The following is a 25,991-nucleotide window of genomic DNA, read 5'->3' on the forward strand; positions in this document are numbered from 1 at the left end:
GCTGAGAGATCTAGGATTGTTTAGCCTCAATAAGAGAAGACTTGGGGGGAATCTTACCGATACGTATAAAAATGTGATGGTGGGGAGTTAAAACAACAGAGCCGGACTCTTCTCAGTGGTATCCAGTGATAGGATGAGAGGAAATGTGTATACATCAAAATACAGAAAACCCAATTTAAACATAAGAAAACACTTCTAAAGCGAGGGTTGTCAAATACTGGAACAAGGTGCCAATAGAGGTTACAGAAACCCATCCATGGAAATATTCCAAACCTAAATGGATATGGCCCTGAGAAAACTGCTGTAGCTGACCCTGCTTTGAGCAGGAGGGTTGGACTAGACTTCCAGAGGGTTCTTTCAACCTCAGCTATTCTGTGATTCTGTAATACTGATATATTTGTTCTGAGTAAAAACACATTTCATCTTTGCTTATCTTTTTATTTTTATTTGGACAATTTCTACAGCAAGAAAACTGAGCTCAGAAATGTTATCTCTGTAAAGAAGGATTAAGATGCCTATTCAGAACATCCTGATCTAAAATGCCTTTCTGCATTACTTCAAAGAGATTGTACCTTAGGATCAGCTGCCTCAATCTTCCTTAATTGGAGAACTTTCTCCAAAGTTGCCAACTCTTCTTCATTAAGTTCTTTCAGAGGATAATTCTTCACTTCACAAGCTATATGGAAACACTGCTCAAAAACAAAAACAGAGTAAAAAGGTCTTCATAAAGCATTTATCAATTAATTTGTTCTATACGTGAATGTTAAACAGTAACAATGACTTAAAATCTGGAATAAAATTGAGGAGCAAATAATATAACAATATAGTAAAAAATAAGACAAAAAGCACTTGCCTTTTTGGTAGTGAAAATGGTTGATTTAATATTTTTTTTTTACTTCCTTTTAACAATCAGTGGATATAGCCTCTTTGTCCAGGGAATTCTACCAGAACTAGATTTTTGTAAAAAGACTTGGTCTTTCACCACCCTTGAGATAATCCAGTAGCACCAGTTAGACTAATGTCGCTCTCTTTGATATAGGCAAAATCAGTGTTAAATTTGGCCTTTATCTTTTGTAAAGTAGAAGTCGTACTGATGGCACAGAGAAAAATAATATTTACCACTACTTTAGGAAAAATGCATAAGTATATTCTCTGAGATCAAGGAATTAAGGAGTTGCATATTTGCTTATCAGCACTCTTACTCAATGTAGAAGGTAAAATTAGCCAGGGTCAGAGAAAATGAACAAAATGAAAAAATTGCATGAGCCCTGGGAAGAAGTAAGTCCTTTCCCATATTATATGTAAATCAGAAATGTGTTATACATCTATTTATTTTGTCCCTGTACCTAAAGGAATCAAAAAACTACTAGAGAAAATGTGGTAGAAAGCAGAGGTTACCTTAACTGTACGCCCCTTTACAGACATGGAGTCCCAGCACTCATGTTTGATGACATTCTGCAAGTAGCAGTTGGCTAAAGTCTCCATCTCAATCTTTTCCCTCACCTTTCAAGGTACATAAAATAAGATGAAGTGCATAACAGGCAGTTTCTATTGATTTACTGAAATAAAACTAACGGATTAAAAGAATTACTAATATTTAATTATATTGTACTTTCAGAGCTACCTTCTCCAAAACCCTGTATCATATGATATTGAAAGGAATAATTTTATATGAGAGAAAAAGAATCACAGAACTTCAGCATACTGTCGGAGTTATGGTTTCTGGCATAATTCATTCCAATTAGCAGTATCTGCATAAACTGTTTCACCTCCTTCAAAGAGTGATTTAATTATTTTTTTCCTGCTTCTCAGCAGTGACAGCAATTTTGAGACCATCCTCTTTGCTCTTCAATCATTCTTTTTCATTTTCACTGCCAATTTTAAAACATCCCCCCACCACCATTCTGTCATACCCTGGCCACTTCTTGTTCAGCCTCTGCTTGCACTCTTTCTTGTTCTTCTGTATCCAGGTTGAACTCCTGTTTCTCCAGTTTCTCAATGTCTGGCACCTGTTCATTTTCATGCAGCATTTTCTGAATCTTATTTTAAATTAAGAAACAAAAATTAATCGAATGTGAATGGATAAGATGCTACTTTCAACACCGCAGAATTTGATACCAGATAAAATGATTTTAATCGCCTTCACTTTTAACTGTTTCATGGTATTGGGTAGAATGGGCTGCATGCAGCTAGTGACAGAGTACTACATGAACATATTTAATCTTTCTCTTAAAGCTGATTGGGATGTATTATATGAAGTTCTGTATACTTTCTAAGAATCTGTAATAAACAATTATTTACTCTCAGGTTCTGAGCACTGACATTGTTATCACTTTTATTAAGTTATCTATCTCAATACAGTTCAACAAAGGGAAGTGCAAAATCCTGCACCAGGGGAAGAACGACCTCATGCACCAGTACATGCTGGGTACTAAGCAGCTTTCCAGAAAAGCACCTCAGGGTCCTGGTGGAGACGAAGTTGAACATGAACCAACAATGCGCCCTTGCAGCAAAGAAGGCTAATAGTATACTGGGCTGCAATAAAAGGAGTGCTGCTGGCAGGCTGAGGTGATACTTCATCTCTGCTCAGCACTGGTGGGGCCACATTTGGAGTACCAGTGTCTTGTTCTGGGACTCCCAGTACAAATGAGATACAGACATACTGGAGATAGTCCAACAAAAGCCTAAGAAGATGATTAATGGACTGGAGCATTTCTCTCATGTTGAAAAACTGAGACCTGGGATTGTACAATCATAGAATCTAGAGAAAAGAAGTCTCAAGGGGCATGTGGGTGGGGTGGATCTCATCAGTGTATATAAATACCTGAAGAGAGGGTGCAAATATGATAGAGCCAGGCTCTTTTCTGTAGGACTCAGTGACAACACAAGGCAATGGGTGTGAACTGAAACTCAGGAAGTTCTGGACTGAATTTTATTTTATTTACTATTTTACTATGAGGGTGACTGAGCACTGGAACAGGTTGCCAAGAGAGGTCATGGAGTCTCCATCCTTGGAGTTATTCAAAACATCTGGACATGGTCCTGGGCAACCTGTTCTAGATGACTGCTTCTTGCAGACAACAATTTTTATGGAAGGAAACACAGAGAAGAGAGGACAGTAATTTCTGTAATAGGAGGATTCTAGGCAAAAACTTTCCTGCTGAGGAGATAGGTTGGTCAAGGAATAAAGTTGGTACAAAATATTTATTTGGAACAAAAGAAACTGAGAACCAGACAGTAGTTCTTGACAGGTTCAGAGTATAGCACCTGAAGAAGCACGTCTCTTTATTACCCGTCTGCCCAGAGTTTATGACAAAACTCTAAAAGAGCTCTAGAGCTAGTAGCTATAAAGCAAATGCCCCTTTAAAAAAAAAAAAAAAAAGCTGGCAAGTCAAGCCATTATTCTTGAAAGAAACTCACAGTTTTACGCAGCTTCTTAATTCCCATTTGAAGTTCTTTCTTCTGGTCAGCAAACCTCTCAGTCTCTTCTCTAATGACCTGACATACAACAAATATATTGTTGAAAGACAAAAATAGACAGGAAGAGAAAAAAGACTGAAATAATCCAAAGGAACATTATGTGTACAGAAAACAAAACACCAAAGGAAAATAACTGAAACAGACATAATGCTAATTCAGAGGGATGATTCTCAGAATTGTTCAAGAGAAAAAATTGCACAACCAGGTTACATTGTAAACTGGTTGCACATCAATAGAGCTTAAAAAAAATATTAAAGAAAAAAGCAAGCAAAAGTGAAATGAATTTCAGACACATTGAACTGGGTAAAGCATACTCACAGGATTTGTTAGGTGTCATATATTTCCTTAGATTTTTCATTGGCACTAAGCATTTTTGGTGGGATATTTAAAAAATGAAGTAAACTAATATCTGTTACTGATTTTCAAAGAGTGAAATACTATTCTTTGCTGCTACAGCCTAGCTGTAAAAATTTACAATTGCTCTCCACCTCTGGAATCTTCTTTCTAAAATAAGCTTACAGCTTAAGGTAAGATGATAGCTATTGTTTGCATGGAAAGGGAGTATGATTCTGACACTGCATGGACTCCATCCTCTAAAAGTCAGATGCAAATCTCTTAAAATGTTAATAAGCAGTTTAACTCAACCTGGAACCACATTGCTACACTTCGACCTTTTCTTCTTATCGCCTGTACCTAAGATGACACTAATATTCACATGGCCGTTATGTGGATGCACAGTCACATGGATTTGCCAAAAAAAATCCCAATGCAGACAGTCAAAGCATGAGTGCTGGTATGAAAGAAGAAACTGGAATATATGTCTGGGAGAGGGATGGAAAAGATTCCACACTTTCATTGGAAGTATGTCTTAGATTCACTCCATTTACTTGTGAAACTGTATCATAATTTGGAAGGTTATTCCTTAGACACTTTCTGAGATACAAAAAGCAATGCTACTTTGTAAAAGACAATTATTTTGCCATCATTCAACCCCAAAAGCTGGACAAAATACAGTGCTCTGGCTCACGTCAAAAAGAACTTGCTAGAATCTATACATTTACATTTCTGGAAAAAAAAAACCACTATACCAACCATAACAGGCTCTCAAAGTCTCCTCTCTATGGGCTGTTAGATATTTTATGCATTTTTATATATATTTATATGGTTGCATAACATACTCACCTCAACCTTAACCTGAAATAAACCCCAATAAGTGTTTGTTGGTTTTTTTTTTTTCAGTTAATGTCATATGGTTGACTATCAATTTAACACTGCTGTAGTTTGTTAACTGTGGCCCTTGAGAAGAAGAAAGCACCTGCTTTGTTTCTTGTACTGGTCTTCTGTGCAACTTTTTGACACATTTAGTAGAAAAATGTCTTCGTAAGTTTCTGTTGGAAGCCAGCTTGTCTGGCAAATTTACTGAGTTTATTCCTTGTGTAGATGTGGTCCTTTGGTCGTTAGAGCTCGTGTTGTGCTAGGTTCCTGCCCTGTTGTACTTAAAACTTTTGACCTAGCATTTCTAAAAGCCTACATCACAATGCCTTAAAACCGCATTCATTTACAGTATAAAATTTGACACCTCTAATGACTATTGACTCTTGAGAACTTTGGCCTTGGTTTGTACTTATTCTACAAAAATACCTTCTTTATTTTTTGACCTATCCAGGTCATTTCACTGGTACTGTCTGAAGGCAAACTGGTGAAGTTTTCATCTTCTGTCACCTCTACATTAGACGATTGAACTTGTGCCTCCTGAAGGTAAGGACATAAGCATTCATCTTAAGTATTTAGACGGAATGAAAGAGAACCCGAAATAAAATGTTAAAGATGGACTCATATTAGATGCAATACTACCACCACCAAATTCCAGAGAGTGTTAAAATATTTTTATTCCCTAATGATTCCCCAGGTTTGACCCAGCGAAGCTTTGCTGTTATGCAAAGACTTTTGACTGTAATGGGATGAGTGTACTAACCTCTGTAATCACTGCTTTGCTTGATTTCGACAGAAAAACATATAACTAGTAACTCACAATATTTATCAGTAACATCAAACTGTGAATGACATAACTTCATATGAGGAGAGAAAAAAAAAAGTAAAAATCAAAGATATGTCATCTTCTCATAAACTATTCAATTTCCTTGATAATGCTATTCCACAAATGAATAATTATCATAGTCAACATATGAGGGGTATTCTTCTACTTTCACAAAAGGATTTTTTTTTTGAAGACAGCTCTTATCTATAATCTTAGGATAATGATCAAACTTTTTTTTCCCCCACAAGAAGAAAGAAAATACCTTAGATTTCTTTTCTGGAAGTGATTCCGATGTGGATTCTGGATTGAACTGCCATTCTGCCATACATTTTAACACAGCATTTTCATTTGAAATAGACTTGTTCAGTATAGTAAGAAGAGATTGCCAATGAAAAGCAGCTTCCTTAACTTCAATTTCCTTTATTTTTCTAGTAAATAGAAAGGACACTAATGCATTTTTTTGTGTATTATAAAAAATGAAGTTTTAAATATTCTCTGTAACATTTCTATTAAGTTTTTTAAACATGCCTATTCAGTATTTTTACATATGATTCAATATTGTTTGAATATATCTAGATATGAATATATCTAGAATTAAATGAAGTTTACACAGAATTAGAAATTTGAAAGATGGATTACCGACATTATAAATATTGGTCTGAAGATATCTTAATCTCTGCATCAACCTGAACATTTGTTATAACACATAAAAGTTGTAGTTTCAAGTGTCTCTTACTCTTTGTATCTAATAGCTCTCTACAGCCACAGTTAAATTCCCATGAAAAACTGTGATGTCTCCTACTCACTGAGTCGAAATAGTATCTCTCAAATCCCTACTACTCACATAAACCCAAAGAGTCTGTCTGAGGTGGTCTATTTGTAAGTAGCAAGAAGCCCATTATCTGTAATACTTCTCAGAAGATACTCTGCTCTTGATCTGTAACCACACCCAAAGTACAATTCATTCCCTACAAGGCTGGTGGGAAGCTTTTCATGAGCTAGGGAGACCACCTCAACAGATGAAAGGAGTGATTTTATGGCCCAGCTGCATCAAATTCTCCTCCTTACTTTGAGACTAATCAAGGGGAAATCTAGAATCACAAGTAGATGCAAAAATTAGTCTGTCAGGATCCAAAAAGTGACACCATCAATATTGTTCTGCCACTTTACACATACTTCCATTTCAGACACACCAGGGCACCATCAGTTTCACCATTAACGAGGATGAATTTGCCATCCAGTGAAAATACTGCGGATCTGATTCCCCCTCCTTGATATGAGTGGCAATGCTTTTGAGCAAGTATTTCCTAGAAAAGTCACAGAAATAGTTCAGCAAATATATTTTTCTAACAGACGATGTCTGTAAATTATGCCGCTTTATTTTTAGATAAAGATCTATCCAAAATATCGATATAAAGAATATAAAAGACTAGAGTTCATAGTTTTTGACTACAGATAGGAGCAATTTTCTAGTACACAGATTTTGTAGGAGATAGAGAAGTAAAATTATCTACCCAAAGATTTACTGGAAAAGAAAGTAAGTAGTATAATGTGATCACATTCACGTTCATTATAAAAAGAATTGTACTGTATAATGCTATGTCAATTCACGTTTAACAAAAATTTTTCTGGAACATCTTATATTTAAGTGAATAAAAGCTTACAGTGGAAAAAAGTAGCTCTTACAGCTCTTTCTGGTGTAAACCAAACAAAGTCTGTGCCTGAATGCCTACCTACCATAGTAGAAGAATGATAAATGAACAAAACACCATCCTTTGCTGCTGATGCCAGCCATCGGCTGTTGGGTGATAAGCAGAGGAATCCTGATCCAAACTGATTGCTAGGAGTCCTCTTTTCTGATAACAATACTGGTGGGTCTTCCAAAATATTCTGCCAACCAAACAAAATGTTAGCAGCAATTGAGTTGATGGAAATATCTATACTATTTTAAGGAGACTAACGATAAATTTGTAGGTTGTCAATCACATGCCCACAAGCTACATGAGTTTTAAGAACCAGTATTTAGCTTATCTCTGTAAAAGAACAAGGAGATTTCTTTTGCCATGTTTCTGAGCAGTAGTAGTATACTGAAAATTGACATTTGGGGATGGAGTAGACATTTTTAGTGCAGAGAAGATTTTTTTTAGAAAATATCCTTCTGTATTCACTTATCTACAGAAATGTTGGCTGGTACTTCACTACCACCCAAAATAAAACAGCTTCAGGGAATTACCTGTTCAGAGAGATTGTATTTACAGATGAAAGGTGCACAGGTACAGTAGCCGTACACTGTGTTATCCTTCAGTCTGACCGCCGAGCTCAAAGGGTAATCCAGATCATATTGCTCCCTTTTAATGGCACTAGCATTTAGCATTCCTTGTTCATTAACAAACTTTTCATTATCTAAAAAAAATGAAAAAAGAAATAGGTAGGAAGAGAAATCACCACCACTAATGTAGGTGCTCCACCTATCAGTTATTAAAACCAAACAATCTCAAAGAGTGAGCATGATCTGAGTTTAAAAGGAGGAGCATGGGAGTTAAGATTCGTAGCTCTAACACTAACTCTGTGGGTTGTGCCAATATAGCAACACTGCAGTGAAACAGAGAGACCTCTACTAACTCTAAATAAGTACTAGAAGCAGTATAGCCAGAGTCGTGAAAATTTGTCTAATGTACCCCACTTTCTTGGGTATTATACGAGGAGTGCTAATTAGTTTGCATGGAGGATCATCATTGCTTTCATCTAGATCACATTTAGATATCTCTGCCATGAAGTATACACAGCCTGGGTGGTATTGGTTAAAGCACCTATGTTCATATCTTCAGAAGGGCATTTTATTCATTTAGGTTGTTTAATATGAGCATTCAAGAAGAGACACTTGAAATTAAGACTTATGCAAGAACTCTATATCCTCAGCATCTTTCAAAATCAAGCTTCAACATAACTGTCTATAATTGGGCAAAAAGTAATCCAACATTACTGGATATTTAGAGAAAATACTAACTTAATTGAAAATTACTTTTTAGAAAGTTTGTAAATTGTGAGGTCTTTTAAAAAATATATGTAAATAACAAGCGAATCTGACACATGGTTTACTTAGTTTTATTTTTCTCCAAAAAAGGCTTTGCTAGTCACCATTTGCATATAATATAAAATGATACAAAAATAGAATGATGTTAGTAATGAACATAAGCTACCTTTTTTGGGGGTTAGAACCAGATGATCATTAAGGTCCCTTCCAACCTGAGCCATTCTATGATTTTTCTGTAACGTGACATACAGAAGATACCACTGAAACCTCAAACTGTATTGCCTGACTGGAAATTCTTGGCTGGAAGAGACATAAAACTGGAAGTGCAGGTGTCACTCACAACTAAGTCTGTCCTGCACTGGCTGTATGGTGAGGACACCAATTGCAATTAGCCTTTGTGACTCTGCATGTGAATTACTTCTCTTTTTCCTTCCTTGGGTTTCACAGTATCACAATATTTCTGCTGAAATGATTCAGCTGACTTTAAGTCTACAGGCAGCCATATGAGAAATGGTATCCCAGGAAAATGTCCAGATGAGATGAAGAAAGAAGTTAATATTATTAGTATTTTGTGTAAGGAATGGCAAAAATACGTTCTTGTTTTAGGAAAACCTTATGAAGTATGTATTTCAATTCTTACCTTCTGTGAGTGCTGAAGACAGACAAAAGATTTCCAGCCTCGCTCGCTGGACCTCTGCTACATTAAGAAGTACCATTACTTCAACTAAGTTGTTCTTGAAGTCAGAAACTACAGAGAGACCCAGCACTTCATCTGCCAACACTAAAGCAGATAAGGAACACCAATGTAAATTCTTACTGATTTACGGTAACATTTTTACTACGATATTATGTGAAACAAAATGGAGATCTCAGTTCAGAACACATCTCAGCGCAACTATACTATTTTGAATTTGCATTAAAGTGTCAGACAAGCTACAACCTGACTCCATAAGTGTTGAATCCACACAAATTCAGCTTCAGGCAATGGGCACTGAGAATGCTGAGCACCAACAGTGTTTTTGTTATATTAAACATTCAAATCTGAGTTGACACCTAGCTTGAATTTTAGCAATTCTGAGACAGTCTGCTGATAACCACCAGATAAAGCACAGAAAGGCCCTGTTCTAAGAAGTCAGCCAGACAAGGAGAACATGATCAGGCAAATTCTGAAGATTATCTAAGGAGATGTAATTCTGTATATGGCTTAACATATCAACTATCCAAGTATTATCCTGGAAGTCAAACCTATTAAAATGATAAAATAATGCCCTTTATACTTAATACTTATACTTTATATATGTATGTACTTAAAATACTTAGACTTTATGTATAAAGATGACAATCTATATGCACAGAATTATAACATTATTGGAATTGAGACTACAAGCAGATTTACATATTTTAGAACAATTTTTTTGTGACTTAAAATTCCATCATTTTTCACTCTTCAGTAAAAATCACCAAACCTGACAATTCCATCAGTACCCATATTAAAGATGTCTGGGGTGGGCATTTAACAGGAGATCGCATTCAAGTGTCATGACCTATAGATCATTAGTGTAAGTCCTCATATGGCGGGCCATGGAGATATTAAGTTCTTTGCCACCACTATTACTTTTGTGCTGGAGTTTTGATCAATTGGCCAACTGATCCAGTCTCTTCCCTGGGACTTATACATGCCCTGGCAGAAAAGTCATATTTGTGCATTTGCAAACTAAAATTATGGGGGGATGAGATTGTTCAGGACATGATTTTTTTGGGAAATGGATGGGAAAATATTTTTACAGTTAGTCCTCCTAAAACCTATACAGAACGAAAAAGGGTGACTTAGTCTAATGACTAAGTAATATACTTTAAAAAGTATATATAAAATATAACAAATAGTGAAAACATGATGTAATTTATGTTGTTACAAATATTACCTATATATCCAAGAACCTGGAATAATTTTGAAGGCCGGGCATCTAGAATAAAGATATGTTCTTCTGTAGCTCTAGTGATGAGGAACTGGCCACTCTGGTCATAACTAGGTAAAATAAAAATCCAAGTAAAATACAGATATTGAATGTTAAATTCTAAAAACCATTCAGTGCAGTCAATAAAAAGGTCAAATTTTATTCACAGTTTCACTCTCGTAACTCTGCTGACTACCTCGAGTTGCACAGATGCAACTGAGATTTCAGCTTCTAGGTTTACAGTCTCAGAGCCTGATACAAATCCTAGTGCTATAAGTGCAATTTCTGATTGAGTGGGTTGGCAATCTAGAGTTGATGTCATACCATAGCAATCTATTTTAACAGCTTCCTTTGAAGTTAAATTATTTTAAATAAAACTACTAAGCATATTTTTATATTTTTTGAATAGGCATGTCTTTGCATTGATTTCACTTTGAATAAGTTCCTTTCCATATCTATTTTTAATGTTTTATCTTAGGTAATTATGAAAAGAGATCCCATCTGACTCTCCAAGTAACAGGCAGATTTACATTAATGTTTAGCAGTTCAAAATCAATTTATTTTTAAGATAGAAGTAAAATACTCTCCATTTTTTTATTATTGAAAAATAAAAAAGTAAGCCTTTCGGATCACAAAAACTATTTATAGAAGGATTGGTAAATTCTAGCAGTATTAGCAAATGAAGTGTTAATAACTGTAACAAAAAGATCCACCATATAAGAAGGGATGACCCAAAGGCTTAAATTTAGCTTCATAAAACCTTGAATTTATATTCAGTGAAAAATAGCTCTCTAAGTTCAGATACGTGGAATGGCACATAATTACTGCATATGGTGATCTGTCAAGAAGGATCCTATACGTCAGTATCCTTAGTGTTCCATTAATGTTTCATAATAATACAACCTTATATTTTTCTCATCTAAATCCTGGTACTACTCTTGCAAGCAATACAGGAAAAAAAAAAAAAAAGATTGGAAAAAAACCTGAAACAGTTAAAATACTTTACTTTGACATTTTTAGAATAAAAACTTCATTTTTTTTGTTTAACTAACTGCATTATTCAAGCAACAAATCAATACTATTCCTGCCCGTTACTGCATACTTACTGCAAAGACAGTACTGGAAATTTGGAAAGAAAAATTCTGTGAACAACCCGTGGAGCTTCAACATCGGTAACATCAATGAAATATATTTGACCACTTTTGGTCCCTACAGCAACACTGTTTGAGGAAGGACAGCAAGCCATAGCAGTTGCCTAGTTAAGAAATAAAAAGATACTCAACAGCTCCATATCATTTTATATGACATTATGCTATATGTTAGTATGCAATTTCTTTTACCATTTACAAGTCCCTAAAATTCAGAGAAGAAAACCAAAGTGATCTATCTAAAAATCTATTTTATTTTTTACAAATAAAGGAGTTTAATAGACATCATAAGCATTTTTTCTTATGCTCCATATCTACCCATCAAAAGATAATTCTCTGTTTCTCTGGAAAAAAAGACAGGATTTTTCAGGACTTGAATGCATCTCGAATCACAACAAAGCATTAACAGTTGGAAATACTTTATCAACTCAATTCCAAAAACTTGTTTTTCAGATCAGTCAAGGCTTTCAGTTTTTATACACTTGAAACATTTCCTGTCAGTTCTGATACTCATTAAAAATACAAATTTAATAAACTAATATCATACAGATTTAGATACATTTTTTTTAAACAAATATATGCTTAAAGACATATCACTAGGACATTAGGATGAAATGCCTACTTTGCTTTCTGAGTTAAATTTGTGATTAGGTCAAGGAATCATTCCAAAAGAGAGTCTTTTTAAAGTCTTTCATGTGTTCTTTAAAGACACTACTTAGCTTTCCTGATCCAAAACTGTCTGATCCAATTTTATCGAATATTATGTTATGAATTGAAAAATATTCAAGATGAATATTTTAAGTATCAGTCACTACATAAACTCCCAGTTATGTGTACCTCAATATTAAGGTGTCTCTTGCTAAGAGAAGTCCCATCTTCCAGGAGCCAAACTTGTACTTCACCTGAAATTGTTACAGACTTGAACAAAGAAAAACATAGTCAGATGAAGGTGGAATAACCAAATAGTCTGGAAGTAGCTAGTAGCTATGCTATGGAATATAAAGTCAACTGAGTGTATCAGATCAAGGGTTCCTAGTTTTGCTTGGAATGATCTCGCTTTTGCTGTTTAATATTTTTAATGTTTAATATTTTCTGTGAATTGCTGCAACTACAGGAATGGTCTTTAAACAAGATGAGACAAGGGTAAAACATAAGCTTGATCAATATTAGCATTTGTCCAACAATAAGAAAAACTGCTTAGAATTTTCTTTGCAAAAGAAAGTGCTTAAGGAGAGGTCTTTGCTTTCTCACATGAGGAATGACGCATATTATAATTTTGCTTCATTTTCTTATACTCAGACAATTTTATAATTCCACAGTAAAGTATGGCTAGAGACCAATCAACCCTCATGTTACTTATTCTGAAGTAAAATTTATCATTCCCATGCTAAGAACAAAGAAACAGATTCAGCAAAGTTAATTAAGACCCCAAGGTTCCTACTTGAAGAATTCGTGGCCTGGGGACAAATCAGACTTGCTGGCTAAAATATGTCTTGTAGGAGGTCAAAGACATTGAACAAAAGCAAGGAGTTTCGCAGAATGGACAGATCCATGAGTAAGGCCTTCTTTCTCCCTGGACCCATGACAGAGGCATCTCTCTTCCAATTTGTGCTGAGGGCTGCAAATATCAGTAGGAACTCCTTGTTCCAATATCTATTCTCTGAACTTTATTCACCTTCTGTACAATTATGTTCATGAACACTTGTAAGTCATACAAATCGACAGCAAAACCAGTATGACATTTTAGCCATCTGTGAATTATCCACCCTGTATTCTAAAGCATGTTCTGACCTTTTTGTAGGCCATACCTGAATTAATGCCATTTACATCCTTTAATGAGTAGTTACATTACCGTAACAAACATCATGAGTCCCAGTAAGACTGTTGGTTTTGTGCCTTAGAAACATATCAGTTACCTGAAAAAAGCCACTATTATATATAAAGAGAACATCATTTCATACCACACAGTACTTGTTCTCTGGAGGAAGAAAATCAGCCGCCAGAAAACAACTGCTGCTTGCATCCAGGAGTTTGACAGCTTCTCCACTGTGGGCAGGTTTGTAAGTATAGATTGTCCCCTGACAAATAAAAAGAAATAATCCATCACTGGGCTATCAAACTTTTCATTAAAAGCTTTCAAATACTTCAGCCAAAAAATATCCATTTTTCTGAGCTTCACTCTTTAAAGGTTTTTATTTGATACTAAAATGAAAGTGCCCAGTAGAGTTCAGCTGAATTTAGCAGATTATATTAACCTATACTAGCTGAAGATCAGGTTAGTTCACTTGATAGTGATCCAGCTAGTCACATTTTTTGTCTTCTCAAAATTACTTCAATAAAATAATTTAAAAACATCCTATTTCATCTTACTCCAAGAATCAATAAATATACTAAAACAGCACAAAATGCAAATCATAAACAACATGCTTTAAGAGATGTTTTTATCTAAAGATCTCAGGGCCTCTTAGAAGCAATTCATAACTAATATTGAGAAATAACTTAGAAGCGCTCTACTCATTTTACAAAAGAAGAATTAAATCAAAGAGAATGTGACCAGAGTTACCATGGCATTGCCATTGAAACCTCCCCTCCACCCCGAAGAACCTTAGGAATGCCAATTTAAATGATCAAAGGTCTGGAAAAAAGGCTGTAATCTGAGGATTTGGCCCTCTTGCATAAGATATCTGGACATCAAGCTGGCCAAAGAAGAATCTTGGACTGGATTGCCGGACAAATTCAACATGAATGTGCAGAGTAACTCTACTACATAGCCACAGTAGCTCTGATGTACCCAAGTTACACTTTTCTTACTGGGCAGGCATACATCAAGTCTAGAGCTCATGCACGGTAGGTCCCGCATGGCCTGGACACACTGGAGATCCTGAATCCATATTCCACACAAACGAGTGTTTTTGTTGGGAAATTAGGAAACAACTATTCTTTATAATCAACCATCTGTAGAAGATGATTTGTCTGTGCTTCACTACAAGTTTCTTATCTTGCGTTAAAAACACCACATGGACTAAGTTCGTTGCTGGTATACATCTGTTGACTTACGGAATTACATTATGGACATTTCACATTAGCATCATCGGCATGCACATATAGGATCACAGGAACATCTCATTACATGATGCTATTATCTCAAATGCTATACCTGATCAGTAATAAGCAGAAGTATTGTGTAATCAGGAGAGAACAGGAGGCTGGATATAGGTTCTACGATGTCAGCACAGATTTTCATCTCATACTGAAGACCTCTGATGTGATAAAAGAATAAAACGCCCTCCTGTGCAGAAAAGTACAAATCATCAGGTGTAGGTCATTCATCCTAGCCCACTCTGCCAAACTTACCAGCAAGAACTTCTGAAAACCTCTAAAGTAACAGTTTTTATCTTTATACCATCACTAACAGTCTGATATGCCTTTACTCTGTCTACATCTAGAGGACTTTTACCTTGAATAATAAATCTACTGAAAAATGAAGGTGTTCCTTAGTAACAGTACATTTGATAACAACAGACTCATCGGTTAATATTTAAGATTTTATATATATATATATATATATTTTAAAAGTGTTGTAATTTGTTCCACTCTTAACCAGTAGTTTACCATCATGTATTTGGGTTAAACAATGAGGCAGATTTTGCACAAAACAACTTTGCAATTCTCTTGGCCGTCTTCTCTACTTTCATGGTTCAAGTTCATCTTTCTTTTCTGTTCCTCTAGAATGCTCCCTGTCTTCTGTTAAAAATAGTATTATCTTTTTTTGTCACTTCTTTTACTACAAAAATTGAATCTCTTCCCACCCTGCGCCCTTCCAATTTCTTGTCCCAAGTCTTAACAAGGAAAATATACACAATGCCAGAGGACTGTTAACAGCTCTGCAACCCTCCTTTTTTTTTTCCTAGCTCCTGTCTTTGTACTGAACTCTACAAATGTATTCAATTTAAATGTTCTTTGATTTTCACGCAGCATGAATAAGTTAAGACCATGAAGGATGCCTTACGCTTCCAGCTGTGTACAGTCCCTCGTTACAAAATGCCATGGCAAATACAACTGTTCTTTGCAGATTCCTTGGTTTGCCACCTGAGAGCACAAGACCGACATAAAATATCAAATTTAATTTATTTCAACATGTGTCTCAACTTCAAGTCTGGGAGAATTTACTATTTGAGAGCAAGAAGATCTATGGGCTATGATTCTATGACATATTCTTTGGACTTTTTGCTTTGGTAATACAGGAGAAGGCTGGTATACATAATTTGAAGTGACAATACTGCTGTGATCTGATGAACTAGAAACTGATCTGAGAAATAGTTTGATTGTGTAAATGCTGCTAAATAGCTACAAAGACCAATATACTAAGTTTGTCAATAACAGAATCATACTGCCATATAGGTTGGAAGGGACCCTATAAATCCTCTGATCCACCCTCCTTCCTGCTCAGCGAAGAGCCAACTCAAATTTAGACCCAACTTCAAACTTGGATCACGTTGTGCAGAATTATACCAGGGTCATATACAGCTGATACCCACTCTGAATATCGCCAAGGATAAAAATTCCATAGCTTCTTTGGGCAACCTGTTCCAGTGTCTTCACTATGATTTTTTTTCTTATTATTTACCCAGAATTTCTGCTGATGCAAACTATATCCTTTGCCTGTCTGGTTCAATCCTCTCTGTTACCTTTCATTAGGTAGCTAAAGCAATAGTAAGATACCTCTTTTCATTCATGCTAAACAAACAGTTCTCTCAGCCTAGCCCATCTTTCTATGTCAAGTACTCAAACTGCAATAATCTTTGTGGCCTTGTGCTGAAATTCCTCCATGAAGTGAATATCTTTTTTGCACTCTGGAACCCAAAACAAAGTGTTCGAAACAACCCCTAAATCCTAACTTAACTAAATTACAAGTCACTGCAGTTCTAAAAAAAATGTTACTAAACCTAAGCAGAAGAGAACCTACTCTAACATCACTTATTCCGATTTAAATTAGAATTAACAGATATTATTTCACTGCCGCTGTTTCTCTTGAGGCTATTCATTTGACTTTCTATCAGCACAAAACCTAGTAGTTATTTATTAGGCACACGTGAAAAAGATTGACATCAATCTGTCTTACAGAGGCCAGTGTGATCTGATTTCTCCTAACCACTGGCTTCCAACTATACTCACGTATTACCACTCTTAGCTGTCACTGGTGTTGCCTAAGATCTATTAGCTTGATTTGAACATGGAAATACCTTTTTTTTTCCATACTTCTCTACGAACATATGCCACCACGTCCGATACTTTACGCATGTATTCTGCACAAAAGAAAAATAATATCAACCTTGTTTATACGTCAGTGTTGCACTAAAAGGCAGTCTACTGCAAAAAGGACTGAGTTCAGTATAATGAATCAAAAATGTACATTCTTTCCCAATATCCATCATTACGTTAACTGGGCAGGTACAATCTTTCTGTAGTTCAGCTGACAGCTCTAAAAGGAAGTGGAAATACAGCACATGCTTAAGGTTGGACATGCACTTGAATATTCTACCAAATAAAGACAGATTTAAATTTAATTATTTTAAATTAAGTAGAAGCTTCAATACAATATGATTAGCGACAATTCTGTTACAGCTTTAGGACAGGACTCAAAGAAGAATATACAGGCCAAGTAAAAGCCCAGATGGCAAACATTTTTGTTTCTTTCTACTTAACAGGCAAAAATGCTTCTAGTCACACCTCAGCTTTTCTTGTTCCAGTTCTTGATTTGGTAAGCTTACAAATCTGATAATTTCAGAAGCAGAGGAACACAGATGGATTTTTTACTTTTTTAAGGAGCAGCCTTCCATTGTTGTGTTAACTATCAAAACTGAACAGAGGTACAGTACTTTGGGAAAGTCAGGGATACTTGCTGCAGCTTGAAAAATAATACTTTAAACAGCAAAAGAAGAAATCAAGATTATCGTCAGCCTGTCCATTAACTCTAACTCAGTCTTCATTAGCAAAACAGTTCTATGCTGGTTTACAACAACGTATTACCCTCTTCTAGTGCTGGGGAGAAGCATGTTGCACTACTCCTCTTACCACCAGTTTGCTGAACCAGTGAACTTCGTGTGTGCACTAGGCCTGACACCTTCCATCCCTCCAAAGGACGACAGGGTACAGGTTGCTGTTGCCAGAACAGTTTATGCTGCCCACCTCTAACTGTCCTCCAGCTTAGAAGCCCTCAGAATGGGCATAGATGGGTAGCACATGGTGGGGAGCAGGGGTGAGACCTCGGGGTTCCCAGAAAAAAAGGAGGCATGGAGTGTGCTGCTGTTGCCAGAAAACTTCATTCGCCAGCGTACCAGAGGTCTCCATGAGAAAAGAAAGACTGGAATATATATGGGGGAGACAAATTACCTTAGTAGGTTGCAATCAATTTGAGGGACATGTGCTGAGCATTCTAGAACAACTTCAATGCAGATTGCTTTGTTTTAAGCCAGAGGCATCTTCTGCTCACCCTCTGTGCTTCATACTTTCTGCAATAAAACCTGATAGCCTTTACAGACTTGTCATTAGAAAATTCATTATGTAACAGCTGACCTTAAGGACTTATAGTAAGCAGCATTATATTCAGTTCAGTTGTGCTGTTAATTGATATCATGCTAAACCTGAGTCTTCAAAGATCTGTTCTATCATTATCTAACATTCCAAATGAGGACAATCCGACATTTCATACAAAATCAAATAAATTATTGGTACTTAACCAGCAGTAACTGGACTGTGTATAGCTGGTATAGTAATAGTTTTATGTTAATTTAATAGGGCTGTTAATAAGATAAAGTTTCCTGGAACTGTTTTCATTTTATCTATCAGTTTTCATGTATTTAGAGCTTTTTTTTTCTTTTTTTTCTTGCCTTAGAAAAATGAATGCTTTGTAAAGAGTGCTAAAGAAACCCACTTAGAAGTTAAACAGACATTCTGAAATGTTTATCATACTAATAAAAGAACAACGATTTTCATATGGCTCTACTATGTAGCTTTACACCTTCTGTAAGTTATACAACAGAAGAAAAGAAAGCAAAAAAAAAAAAAAAAGCTTTCGTTGTCCTACCCGTCTTCCTCCTTACATGAATAAAACACTCAACAGAGCTCTTTCTTACCTGGTAGAGGTTTTTGTTGAAGAACACAAGCACTGAGTGTCTCGGCATCAATTTTCAAAATATATCCTTCTTTACAGCCCATATAAATGTCAGAGGTTGCAGTCCAGCAGTGGGCAGTAGGATGCACTGGAGGCTTAATAGCAGTTCTAGGCTTCAGCACAAAAATAAACAAGTTAAATTAGCAACTGGCAAATATCTGTATAGTTACATACATTTTAAGGCCAATAAAAAAATCATTATCTCATCTGATTGTATTATATTCAGTCATCCTTTCACTGAGGCTAGGAATTTGGGAACCAAGAACCACTTTCAGAAAAGCCTATCTCTGGAGACAGAGGTGGAAAACTCGCATCTCTCCCCAGAAGCCTGTGTAAACAATGTATTATATTTTCATTAAAAATGATGTGTGTATGTGTATATATATGTGTGTGTGTGTGTGTATACATACATATATATATATATATATATTTCCTGGATTTATTCTCCAACATTTTTGTCTTCTAGCTTGGAAATCCCTCTGGAATCTTCCCTACTCTTACAAAGATCTTGACCCACCATAACCATTTCATTTCCCAATTTTTAATGATAAAATTATGATAAAATTCAACACAATGAGCTCCCAGATCGTGGGATTTTTACACCAGAATAGCAGTGGGATCCAAAATTGAAATAGTTACCCCCTATGACATCACCCTGATAAATGTTTTTCAAACTGCTTTTCAGAACAGTCTTCACTTTGTAGACATATCTTAGTTTTTTTTCTTCATCATGTGGTCTTGCATACATGTTAGCATTAAAATGCACTGTTTGAATAGCTTCTCTTATCATACAACCAAACTGTTCTGAAAAAAACAGCTCTGTCAAACTTTCTGTCATTTATAAATTAGTTCTAGAAATATCCCAGCCATAGACCTCCCACGTGCCTTGAATTTCATCTCTCTAAAACAAATCTCATAAATCTGTCATCCATAAAACAGGAAGAACAGTACCTCTCCACCAAATATTATTAAACACTGTGACCTGCTCAGATACAACGGTAATGGGGGTTATATAAATACCAAGAATAGAAAGAACCAGATTGAAGAGGCTTCAGTGAAGAAATGTAAAAACACATGAGAAAACCTTGTGAGAACAATTAAAAGAAGATTCAAAGAACAATGTCTGTGGGCAGAACTACTTTACTACTTTATAAATCAAATAGGACAAACTACTAAATCTATAGCAGGTTGGGACTTTATATCACCAGAAAAACATTTAATATAGGCATTTTCCTTGATTCTACAAGGCTCGAACAGCACAAATCTTTGGCAAGGTTGCAAATGAACTACTGTGAATCAGAAGCTTCCTCTGTGAAGACAACTTTTGTAATGTTCCTTTGTCCTTACTGCCTTTACACAAACTAGATAAAATATGCTAATCCTAGGATGAGATTATGTAAATCCAAAATGAGGTTGCTTCTTGAACTGTGCATTGGTACAATGGTGCATAATAATAATGCAGTCTTTTTTTTTTTAAACTTCTGTCCCTTTTGAATAGCGGCTCTGCAGAGAAAAAAAATCTAGGATGGATCCTTGTCATTAAAAGTTTTATAAAAAGTCAATGGAATAAAATTGGTACTGGCAACGAAGTGGAGTCAAATGCAGTTAAATGGAGTTAATTGCAAAGAATTTACAAAACTTAAGTCCCAGCTATAAGAAATATTGAAACAAAACTAAATCAATACCATGCAAGAAAAAAAGGCTCGATACCCTTAGGATGTTACGATTCCTTTCACTTTGCTGCCCCGTTGTGGTTACACTCTGGTACATACCTGGCCTCAGTACCTTGTTCTAGAGCGTGGACACCTAACAAGCAAAGAAGTGCGCTTGCAGCAGGCTTGCTTTTCTTACTGGCCTATCACACATTCCTTAGGAGTGGGCTACTGCCTCCAAGGAACCACAGACTACAGGGGTTGACAATAACTCCTCTACTTATTAGTCTAAATAAATGGTTCTCCGATTTTGATGCTTGTATCAACAAAACGTTGACCTCAGCTGACTTGGACTTAGCGATAAAGAAAACTTATCCTTCTATTGAATTCTGTGGGGATTAAGAGAGCTTCATCAGGCTATGATACTGTTTCCACTGCATTAAGCTGAAAGCACCTCATTAACCACCCCAGGAGCACCACATTGTCTCTTATTAATTAAAAGCAAACAAACAAAAACCCATAATGTTAGAGAGGAAAATAACTCCAAGGTATGAACAAATGTTGACACGCAGATTTTAGTCCAGAGTCAGTCAACTGCTCATGTACATTTGTAATAGAATACAAATCATCAGTGATAGCAACCATTTATTTAAACATCTGCAGCAGCAGCCGGTCAATTTATAAAGTCAGTGAGGAATAGTAGTTACAGCACTAAATACTTTGTACAGGTTGGTTCATTACAGCAACTGCAGTCTGAAGATGTCTGGATATCTGAAGAACTCAGCAAGCTCGGTAATTTCAATCTCACTGAAAGTTGCTGCATTAGATACTTTTCAACATAAGAATCTGAACAAAACAGTATTTCAAAGAAGCATCTTCTACATCAAGTGTATCCAGATCAACTTGTGCAGGAACTGATTTTCCAAAGCCGTATGTTTCATGTCGGGAGGCTGGAAAGGGAGTGCTCTAACTTACAAGACACGTGTTTGCAATTCCCCCCAGTGCATAATAACATAAAATTAGTAGCTACCATGAATGTTTCTGCTTCATCTCCTACCAATCCGGCAATGGCTGAAACTGGCATAACAGGGCCATGGTAGGGATCTTCGTTACCAGAATCCGGGAAAAACAAATCTTCATGAAGATTCAGAGAGCCTTGTCCAGGAGGGAGTTTCACAGGGCTGTGAAAAAGCAAGAGACACTGTCTGAGGAAAAGAAATACCACAAATAGTAAATGCTGATACAAAACTGGGAAGCATGTTTTCAAAATGTGGAGATGCCAATTGAGTTAATGGGCTTTACTTTGGCAACAATAATGGAAAACTGTTCATAGAATCACAGAATGGTTTGGTCTGGAAGGGACCTTAAAGATCATCTAATTCCAATCCCCCTGCCATGGGCAGGGACACCTCCCACTAGATCAGGTTGCTCAAAGCCTCATCTAACCTGGCCTTGAACAATTCCTACAACATTGCTGTAGAGAATCATTCTACATGGCATGTACTGTTTCACTGAAAAGTAATAGTAATTTATCTACAAAGGAGGGATGTTCCTAACTGGCTGAAGTGGACTGCCACATTCTAGCTCATTGTCTTTTCTTGTCGCTTTGGACAAACAACTATTCTATCCTTCTGTTTCCTCATTAACCAGGATTATTAATGCCACACACCTAACTTGTATGTACATGCTGTGAGGATTCAAGCTTAATGCTTATTTGGAGAAAGTTAATAAGTTGATATTCAGTGTATAAGTGGCTGTTATAATGCACGAATTCTGGATTCTATAGTTTACAAACTATGCTATATATAATTATATATAAAATGTTATGTAAAATAAATAATTCTCAGTGGAGGTTTAACACCCACTGAATGGAATGAAAAGCGAAAGAAAAAAAAAAAGGATATGTAAGTATGTTTGCAAAAGGCAATACACCTTCAACTTCCAGGTCTCGGATTAATGCCTCATCTATACTTTTACTACTATAACCATGTCAGGGGTAATAGACTGGTTATATTCATAGTTAACGAGATGAAATATGCTGTTGGGGATTGTAGAATAGCTGCCACTGTAACAGCATGTATGTTATACTTGAAGATCTCTGGCTTGAACAATGCATACTAGTCCACCTGTTCTTATACCAGTCTCAAAAAAAGTTTCTAGCATAAATAAATTCAAGGTTTGCTGTGCTTAGTGAATTGCATTATCAAGAGCCATCCCCTCTACATCTGTAAATTGACCACAGAAGCTGGATATCACACAAAAACGTGATACTGCTTTTGGTCCAATTAGTGATTGTAGCTACCTATTGTTTAACAACACTTACTAGGAAGCAAATTGATCCATACCCAGCAGTCTCATAGCCACAAAAGCAATGCACGTTCCCACTCAGTGCTCAGAATAACCACTTGCAGGAACAGGAAAGCAGTCCAGGCACTGTATTAATGCAATTGGGTAGCTTTTGATAGAGACAGCTACCAAAAATGCCGATTAGTATTAGCTTCAATGGTGTGCATGACATGGTGTGATATGAGAGTGCTAAGAAATGAAAGCATGAATTCAATTCACTTGATTAACTATCTAGAATCAAACTGGTTGCGATTTAACAATCACTGATTGTAATTGCTAGGCAAACTAAATTGGATTAAATTCTTTGCAAACAGATGTAGGTTGCTAGTCTTAATCATTAAAATATACTTCTAGGGTTTTTTTTTGTTTTTTTTTTTTTAACTTGAAAGGTATTCTACTTACTTTCGCTTAAGGTGATGCTCATCATAATTCCTTTCAATATGCCAGACAGTAACAGAGCTCTCATTAACAGAACACAGTTGTTGCCAATTCATGGGATTAAAACTTAACGAGGTCACTGGTATGGCTGGCTGGGACTCACTGCACAGGAGGATATTTTCTTGCCAGTTCCTTCATTAAGGAGAGTAAAAGAAAATCAAATCCACTAAAGTCATCAAAAACATTTAAGCCAAATATGTGCATGTGATTCTAACTGACATTCAAGATCACAACTGGAAAACAAATACTTTACCACTGACTAAAAACTATGCTGTCAAACAAGACGGGTTCTGAGACCGAAAAGGATGTGGTTAATTAGCCACGCATACAATTAGTACTGCTACAAAAAGAATGAATAGTAACATAATTTTGAGAACTCCGAAAGAGAGAAAACTCAGTCAGCCCTTGATTATCAATGAATTCCTTGGGTCGTACAGTAATTGCGCTGTGAATGCAGGCACACGCTACAGCTGCTTTAACTAATTTGGGCAGAAAACAGCACAGAATTTTTGAGGGGCTGTTACGTACAGCTGTACATAACATAGGAATACATTTTTCTGGTGTAACCTATTGTATAGTCTCATACTCTAATTCACATATTTCTTTGTTGTCCAGATTAATTCTTGACTGCATTTGCATTTTAGGTGCTGTCTGAAAACTGATTAACATAATTTGAAAAAACGGTTATAGCTGTTTCTTAATTTCATTGGCAATATATCTGACAATTTAAATAATGTTTATAGCTCTTATATTTGTCATTACTGCTGAGATGAAGAAAACTAAAATGCATACAGTGCTGTAAATGGATTTAATTTAATTGTGTTGTTCTGGCTTGTATGAAATCTCTTCTCAGGAACTGATCAGGATGCAAGACAATGATGTAATATTGATAGCGTGTGCAAAAAAAAAAAAGAGTAGTATTCACACATAAGCACTAACTCTCGTTAACATTACAGAAAGTTATAAGCCGCAATTCTGACTTTAAAAGGTACCAGCGTAGATGTCTCTCTCTAAAGATGTCAGTATTCTCATCTCATACCTAACAGTGCCAACAATCTTAGAGCAGATAATTTGTTAAGATCTGAAACACGATGGTATCTAAAACAGGAATCTGAAATTGAGCCTCTCCTTCAAAAAGAAAGGAATAAAGATAAAATAACACACACAAAAGGCAGCTTTTAGTTATCCATAGGCTTTCTCTGCTCTGAGGTTGAGTTAACTTTCACAACATCTCTTACACCTTTTATTCTAAACTACGTGCTTAAAATTTCTACAAATTTCTACAATGAATGCACATTATAATCTAGCAGCAATAAGGAAGATCCTGATCTTACAGTAAATTCACCTACCTCTGTTCGAGTTATTATAAATTCTAAGTTTAATATTGTAAGGTGGTTCTGTTTTGTTATTCAGCTCTTTCTGACTGGAATCAAAGGTTGTTCTAATGATAATTACATGCTGACAGTTGAATTTGTGCAGATTCAAATAGGTCTCCATTGTTCAGCCTTGGAAAGTGTCACTATTTTAAAGCATTTAAATATTTCTAGATGTTTCCATTTTAGGGATAACCTAGAATAGTCTTTCAAGGCAGTGGATTTTTGTTTAAGGGCATGTGTCAAATATATCAGACCATGCATATTATTTCTGTGAGTGATAAGCATGTGAACTCTTTCTGACTCTTCTCTAATCATTGTAAAAGAAACATAAAAGTCATCATTACATTGAAAGTATACAGTATATTCCTACAATTTTTGCCATGCAGGCAAGAGCAGAATTTTATTTTTACAGAACATATTTTGACTTTCTGCATCTCCACCGTATCACGTAATATTTCTTTTCACTGCAGCAATTAAAGCGATGATCTAACCCAGTGACACGTAGTAGTGTAATCACTGAGCACACCTGTAAGACAACTAAGATCAAGCACAAGTAATTAAGAGGACTACTGAAAACAAAAATTTTGAACAAGCTAGAAGATAGCTATGGCAAAGTAACAGTCTTTCTGACTAGTGCTAGAAAAAAAAAACAGCAAATTTGGCACAGAAGTTTTGCAGACAATGATCCATTGGAAAAAAAAAAAAAGAAAGATGAAGGCAACCAGTTTATCTTTCACGTTTGTTAATTAGTTTATGCTAAAATAGCACACATACAAAAATATTAATTAAATGCAAATGGTATTAAAGAAATTTTTTCACTCTTACCATACTGAAAGAACAAATTCCGGGATTGAAGAGTAACTGGCTAGATAAGGGCCTGTGAAACTAAACGCAAGTACAGTGTAGTCCAGCTGAACATTACCTAAAACATAAAAACAAAGAATGTGAGCTCTAATTGCCCAGATTTGCTGTATACTATGGCAAATAAAGTGCTTTTGTCAGTTCCTTTATATCCAGTCTTCAAAGACGCTGTGATTCCTTCGCTTCACACCAAATTGTTTTAATTTGATCATAAAAATGTTCCTTAAGTATCACTGTTTGGACTTTTTTTTTTTTTAAATTTGTTTCACTAATACCTCAAATTTGTAGTGTTTTTTTCCCCAAGTGCCCTGCAATCCTTTGCAGTCAGTTTCATTCATCTACGTGAGGTAAGGAACTGTTATGGTCCTTACTTAAAGTGCAAAGAAACTGAAACATAGATAGGGTAAGCAACTTAACTAAAGAGAGAAATATCATGGAACGGGGGAAATATGTATTAGATCACAGCCTCTAAACGTGAACTAAAAGATC

At 35.8% G+C, this 25,991-nt stretch overlaps 2 protein-coding genes across 7 annotated transcripts in view; one reads left to right on the forward strand and one right to left on the reverse strand.

The window, feature by feature from the left end:
* Positions 1–25,991, forward strand: part of LOC310902880 (glutathione S-transferase omega-1-like) — a 60,392-nt gene that overhangs the window by 20,303 nt on the left and 14,098 nt on the right. Inside the window, exon 3 of the mRNA XM_083845105.1 lies at positions 5,147–5,238. The gene's annotated coding sequence lies outside the window, so the exon portion shown is untranslated. The remainder of the gene's footprint in view (positions 1–5,146; positions 5,239–25,991) is intronic.
* CFAP43 (cilia and flagella associated protein 43) overlaps positions 1–25,991 on the reverse strand; it is a 46,551-nt gene that overhangs the window by 16,820 nt on the left and 3,740 nt on the right. For 3 of the 6 annotated variants that reach the window (XM_083845036.1, XM_083845034.1, XM_083845035.1), the window contains exons 3-23: positions 25,467–25,563; positions 23,230–23,397; positions 21,512–21,662; positions 18,792–18,942; positions 16,899–16,961; positions 15,665–15,744; positions 14,813–14,944; positions 13,617–13,733; positions 12,493–12,573; positions 11,614–11,762; positions 10,475–10,578; positions 9,193–9,333; positions 7,752–7,921; positions 7,256–7,408; positions 6,695–6,825; positions 5,781–5,946; positions 5,122–5,232; positions 3,421–3,498; positions 1,914–2,039; positions 1,399–1,503; positions 573–689 (exon numbers count right to left, since the gene is read on the reverse strand). In XM_083845036.1, the coding sequence (XP_083701162.1) occupies positions 573–689; positions 1,399–1,503; positions 1,914–2,039; positions 3,421–3,498; positions 5,122–5,232; positions 5,781–5,946; positions 6,695–6,825; positions 7,256–7,408; positions 7,752–7,921; positions 9,193–9,333; positions 10,475–10,578; positions 11,614–11,762; positions 12,493–12,573; positions 13,617–13,733; positions 14,813–14,944; positions 15,665–15,744; positions 16,899–16,961; positions 18,792–18,942; positions 21,512–21,662; positions 23,230–23,397; positions 25,467–25,563 (2,591 nt within the window). Of the gene's footprint in view, positions 1–572; positions 690–1,398; positions 1,504–1,913; positions 2,040–3,420; positions 3,499–5,121; positions 5,233–5,780; positions 5,947–6,694; positions 6,826–7,255; positions 7,409–7,751; positions 7,922–9,192; positions 9,334–10,474; positions 10,579–11,613; positions 11,763–12,492; positions 12,574–13,616; positions 13,734–14,812; positions 14,945–15,664; positions 15,747–16,898; positions 16,962–18,048; positions 18,760–18,791; positions 18,943–21,511; positions 21,663–23,229; positions 23,398–25,466; positions 25,564–25,991 lie in introns of those variants that run through there. The other 3 variants (XM_083845037.1, XM_083845038.1, XM_083845039.1) reach the window with 3 other exon arrangements.

The sequence above is a fragment of the Anser anser genome (genome assembly GCF_964211835.1).
Source record: "Anser anser genome assembly, chromosome: 7".
NCBI classification, from domain to species: domain Eukaryota; kingdom Metazoa; phylum Chordata; class Aves; order Anseriformes; family Anatidae; genus Anser; species Anser anser.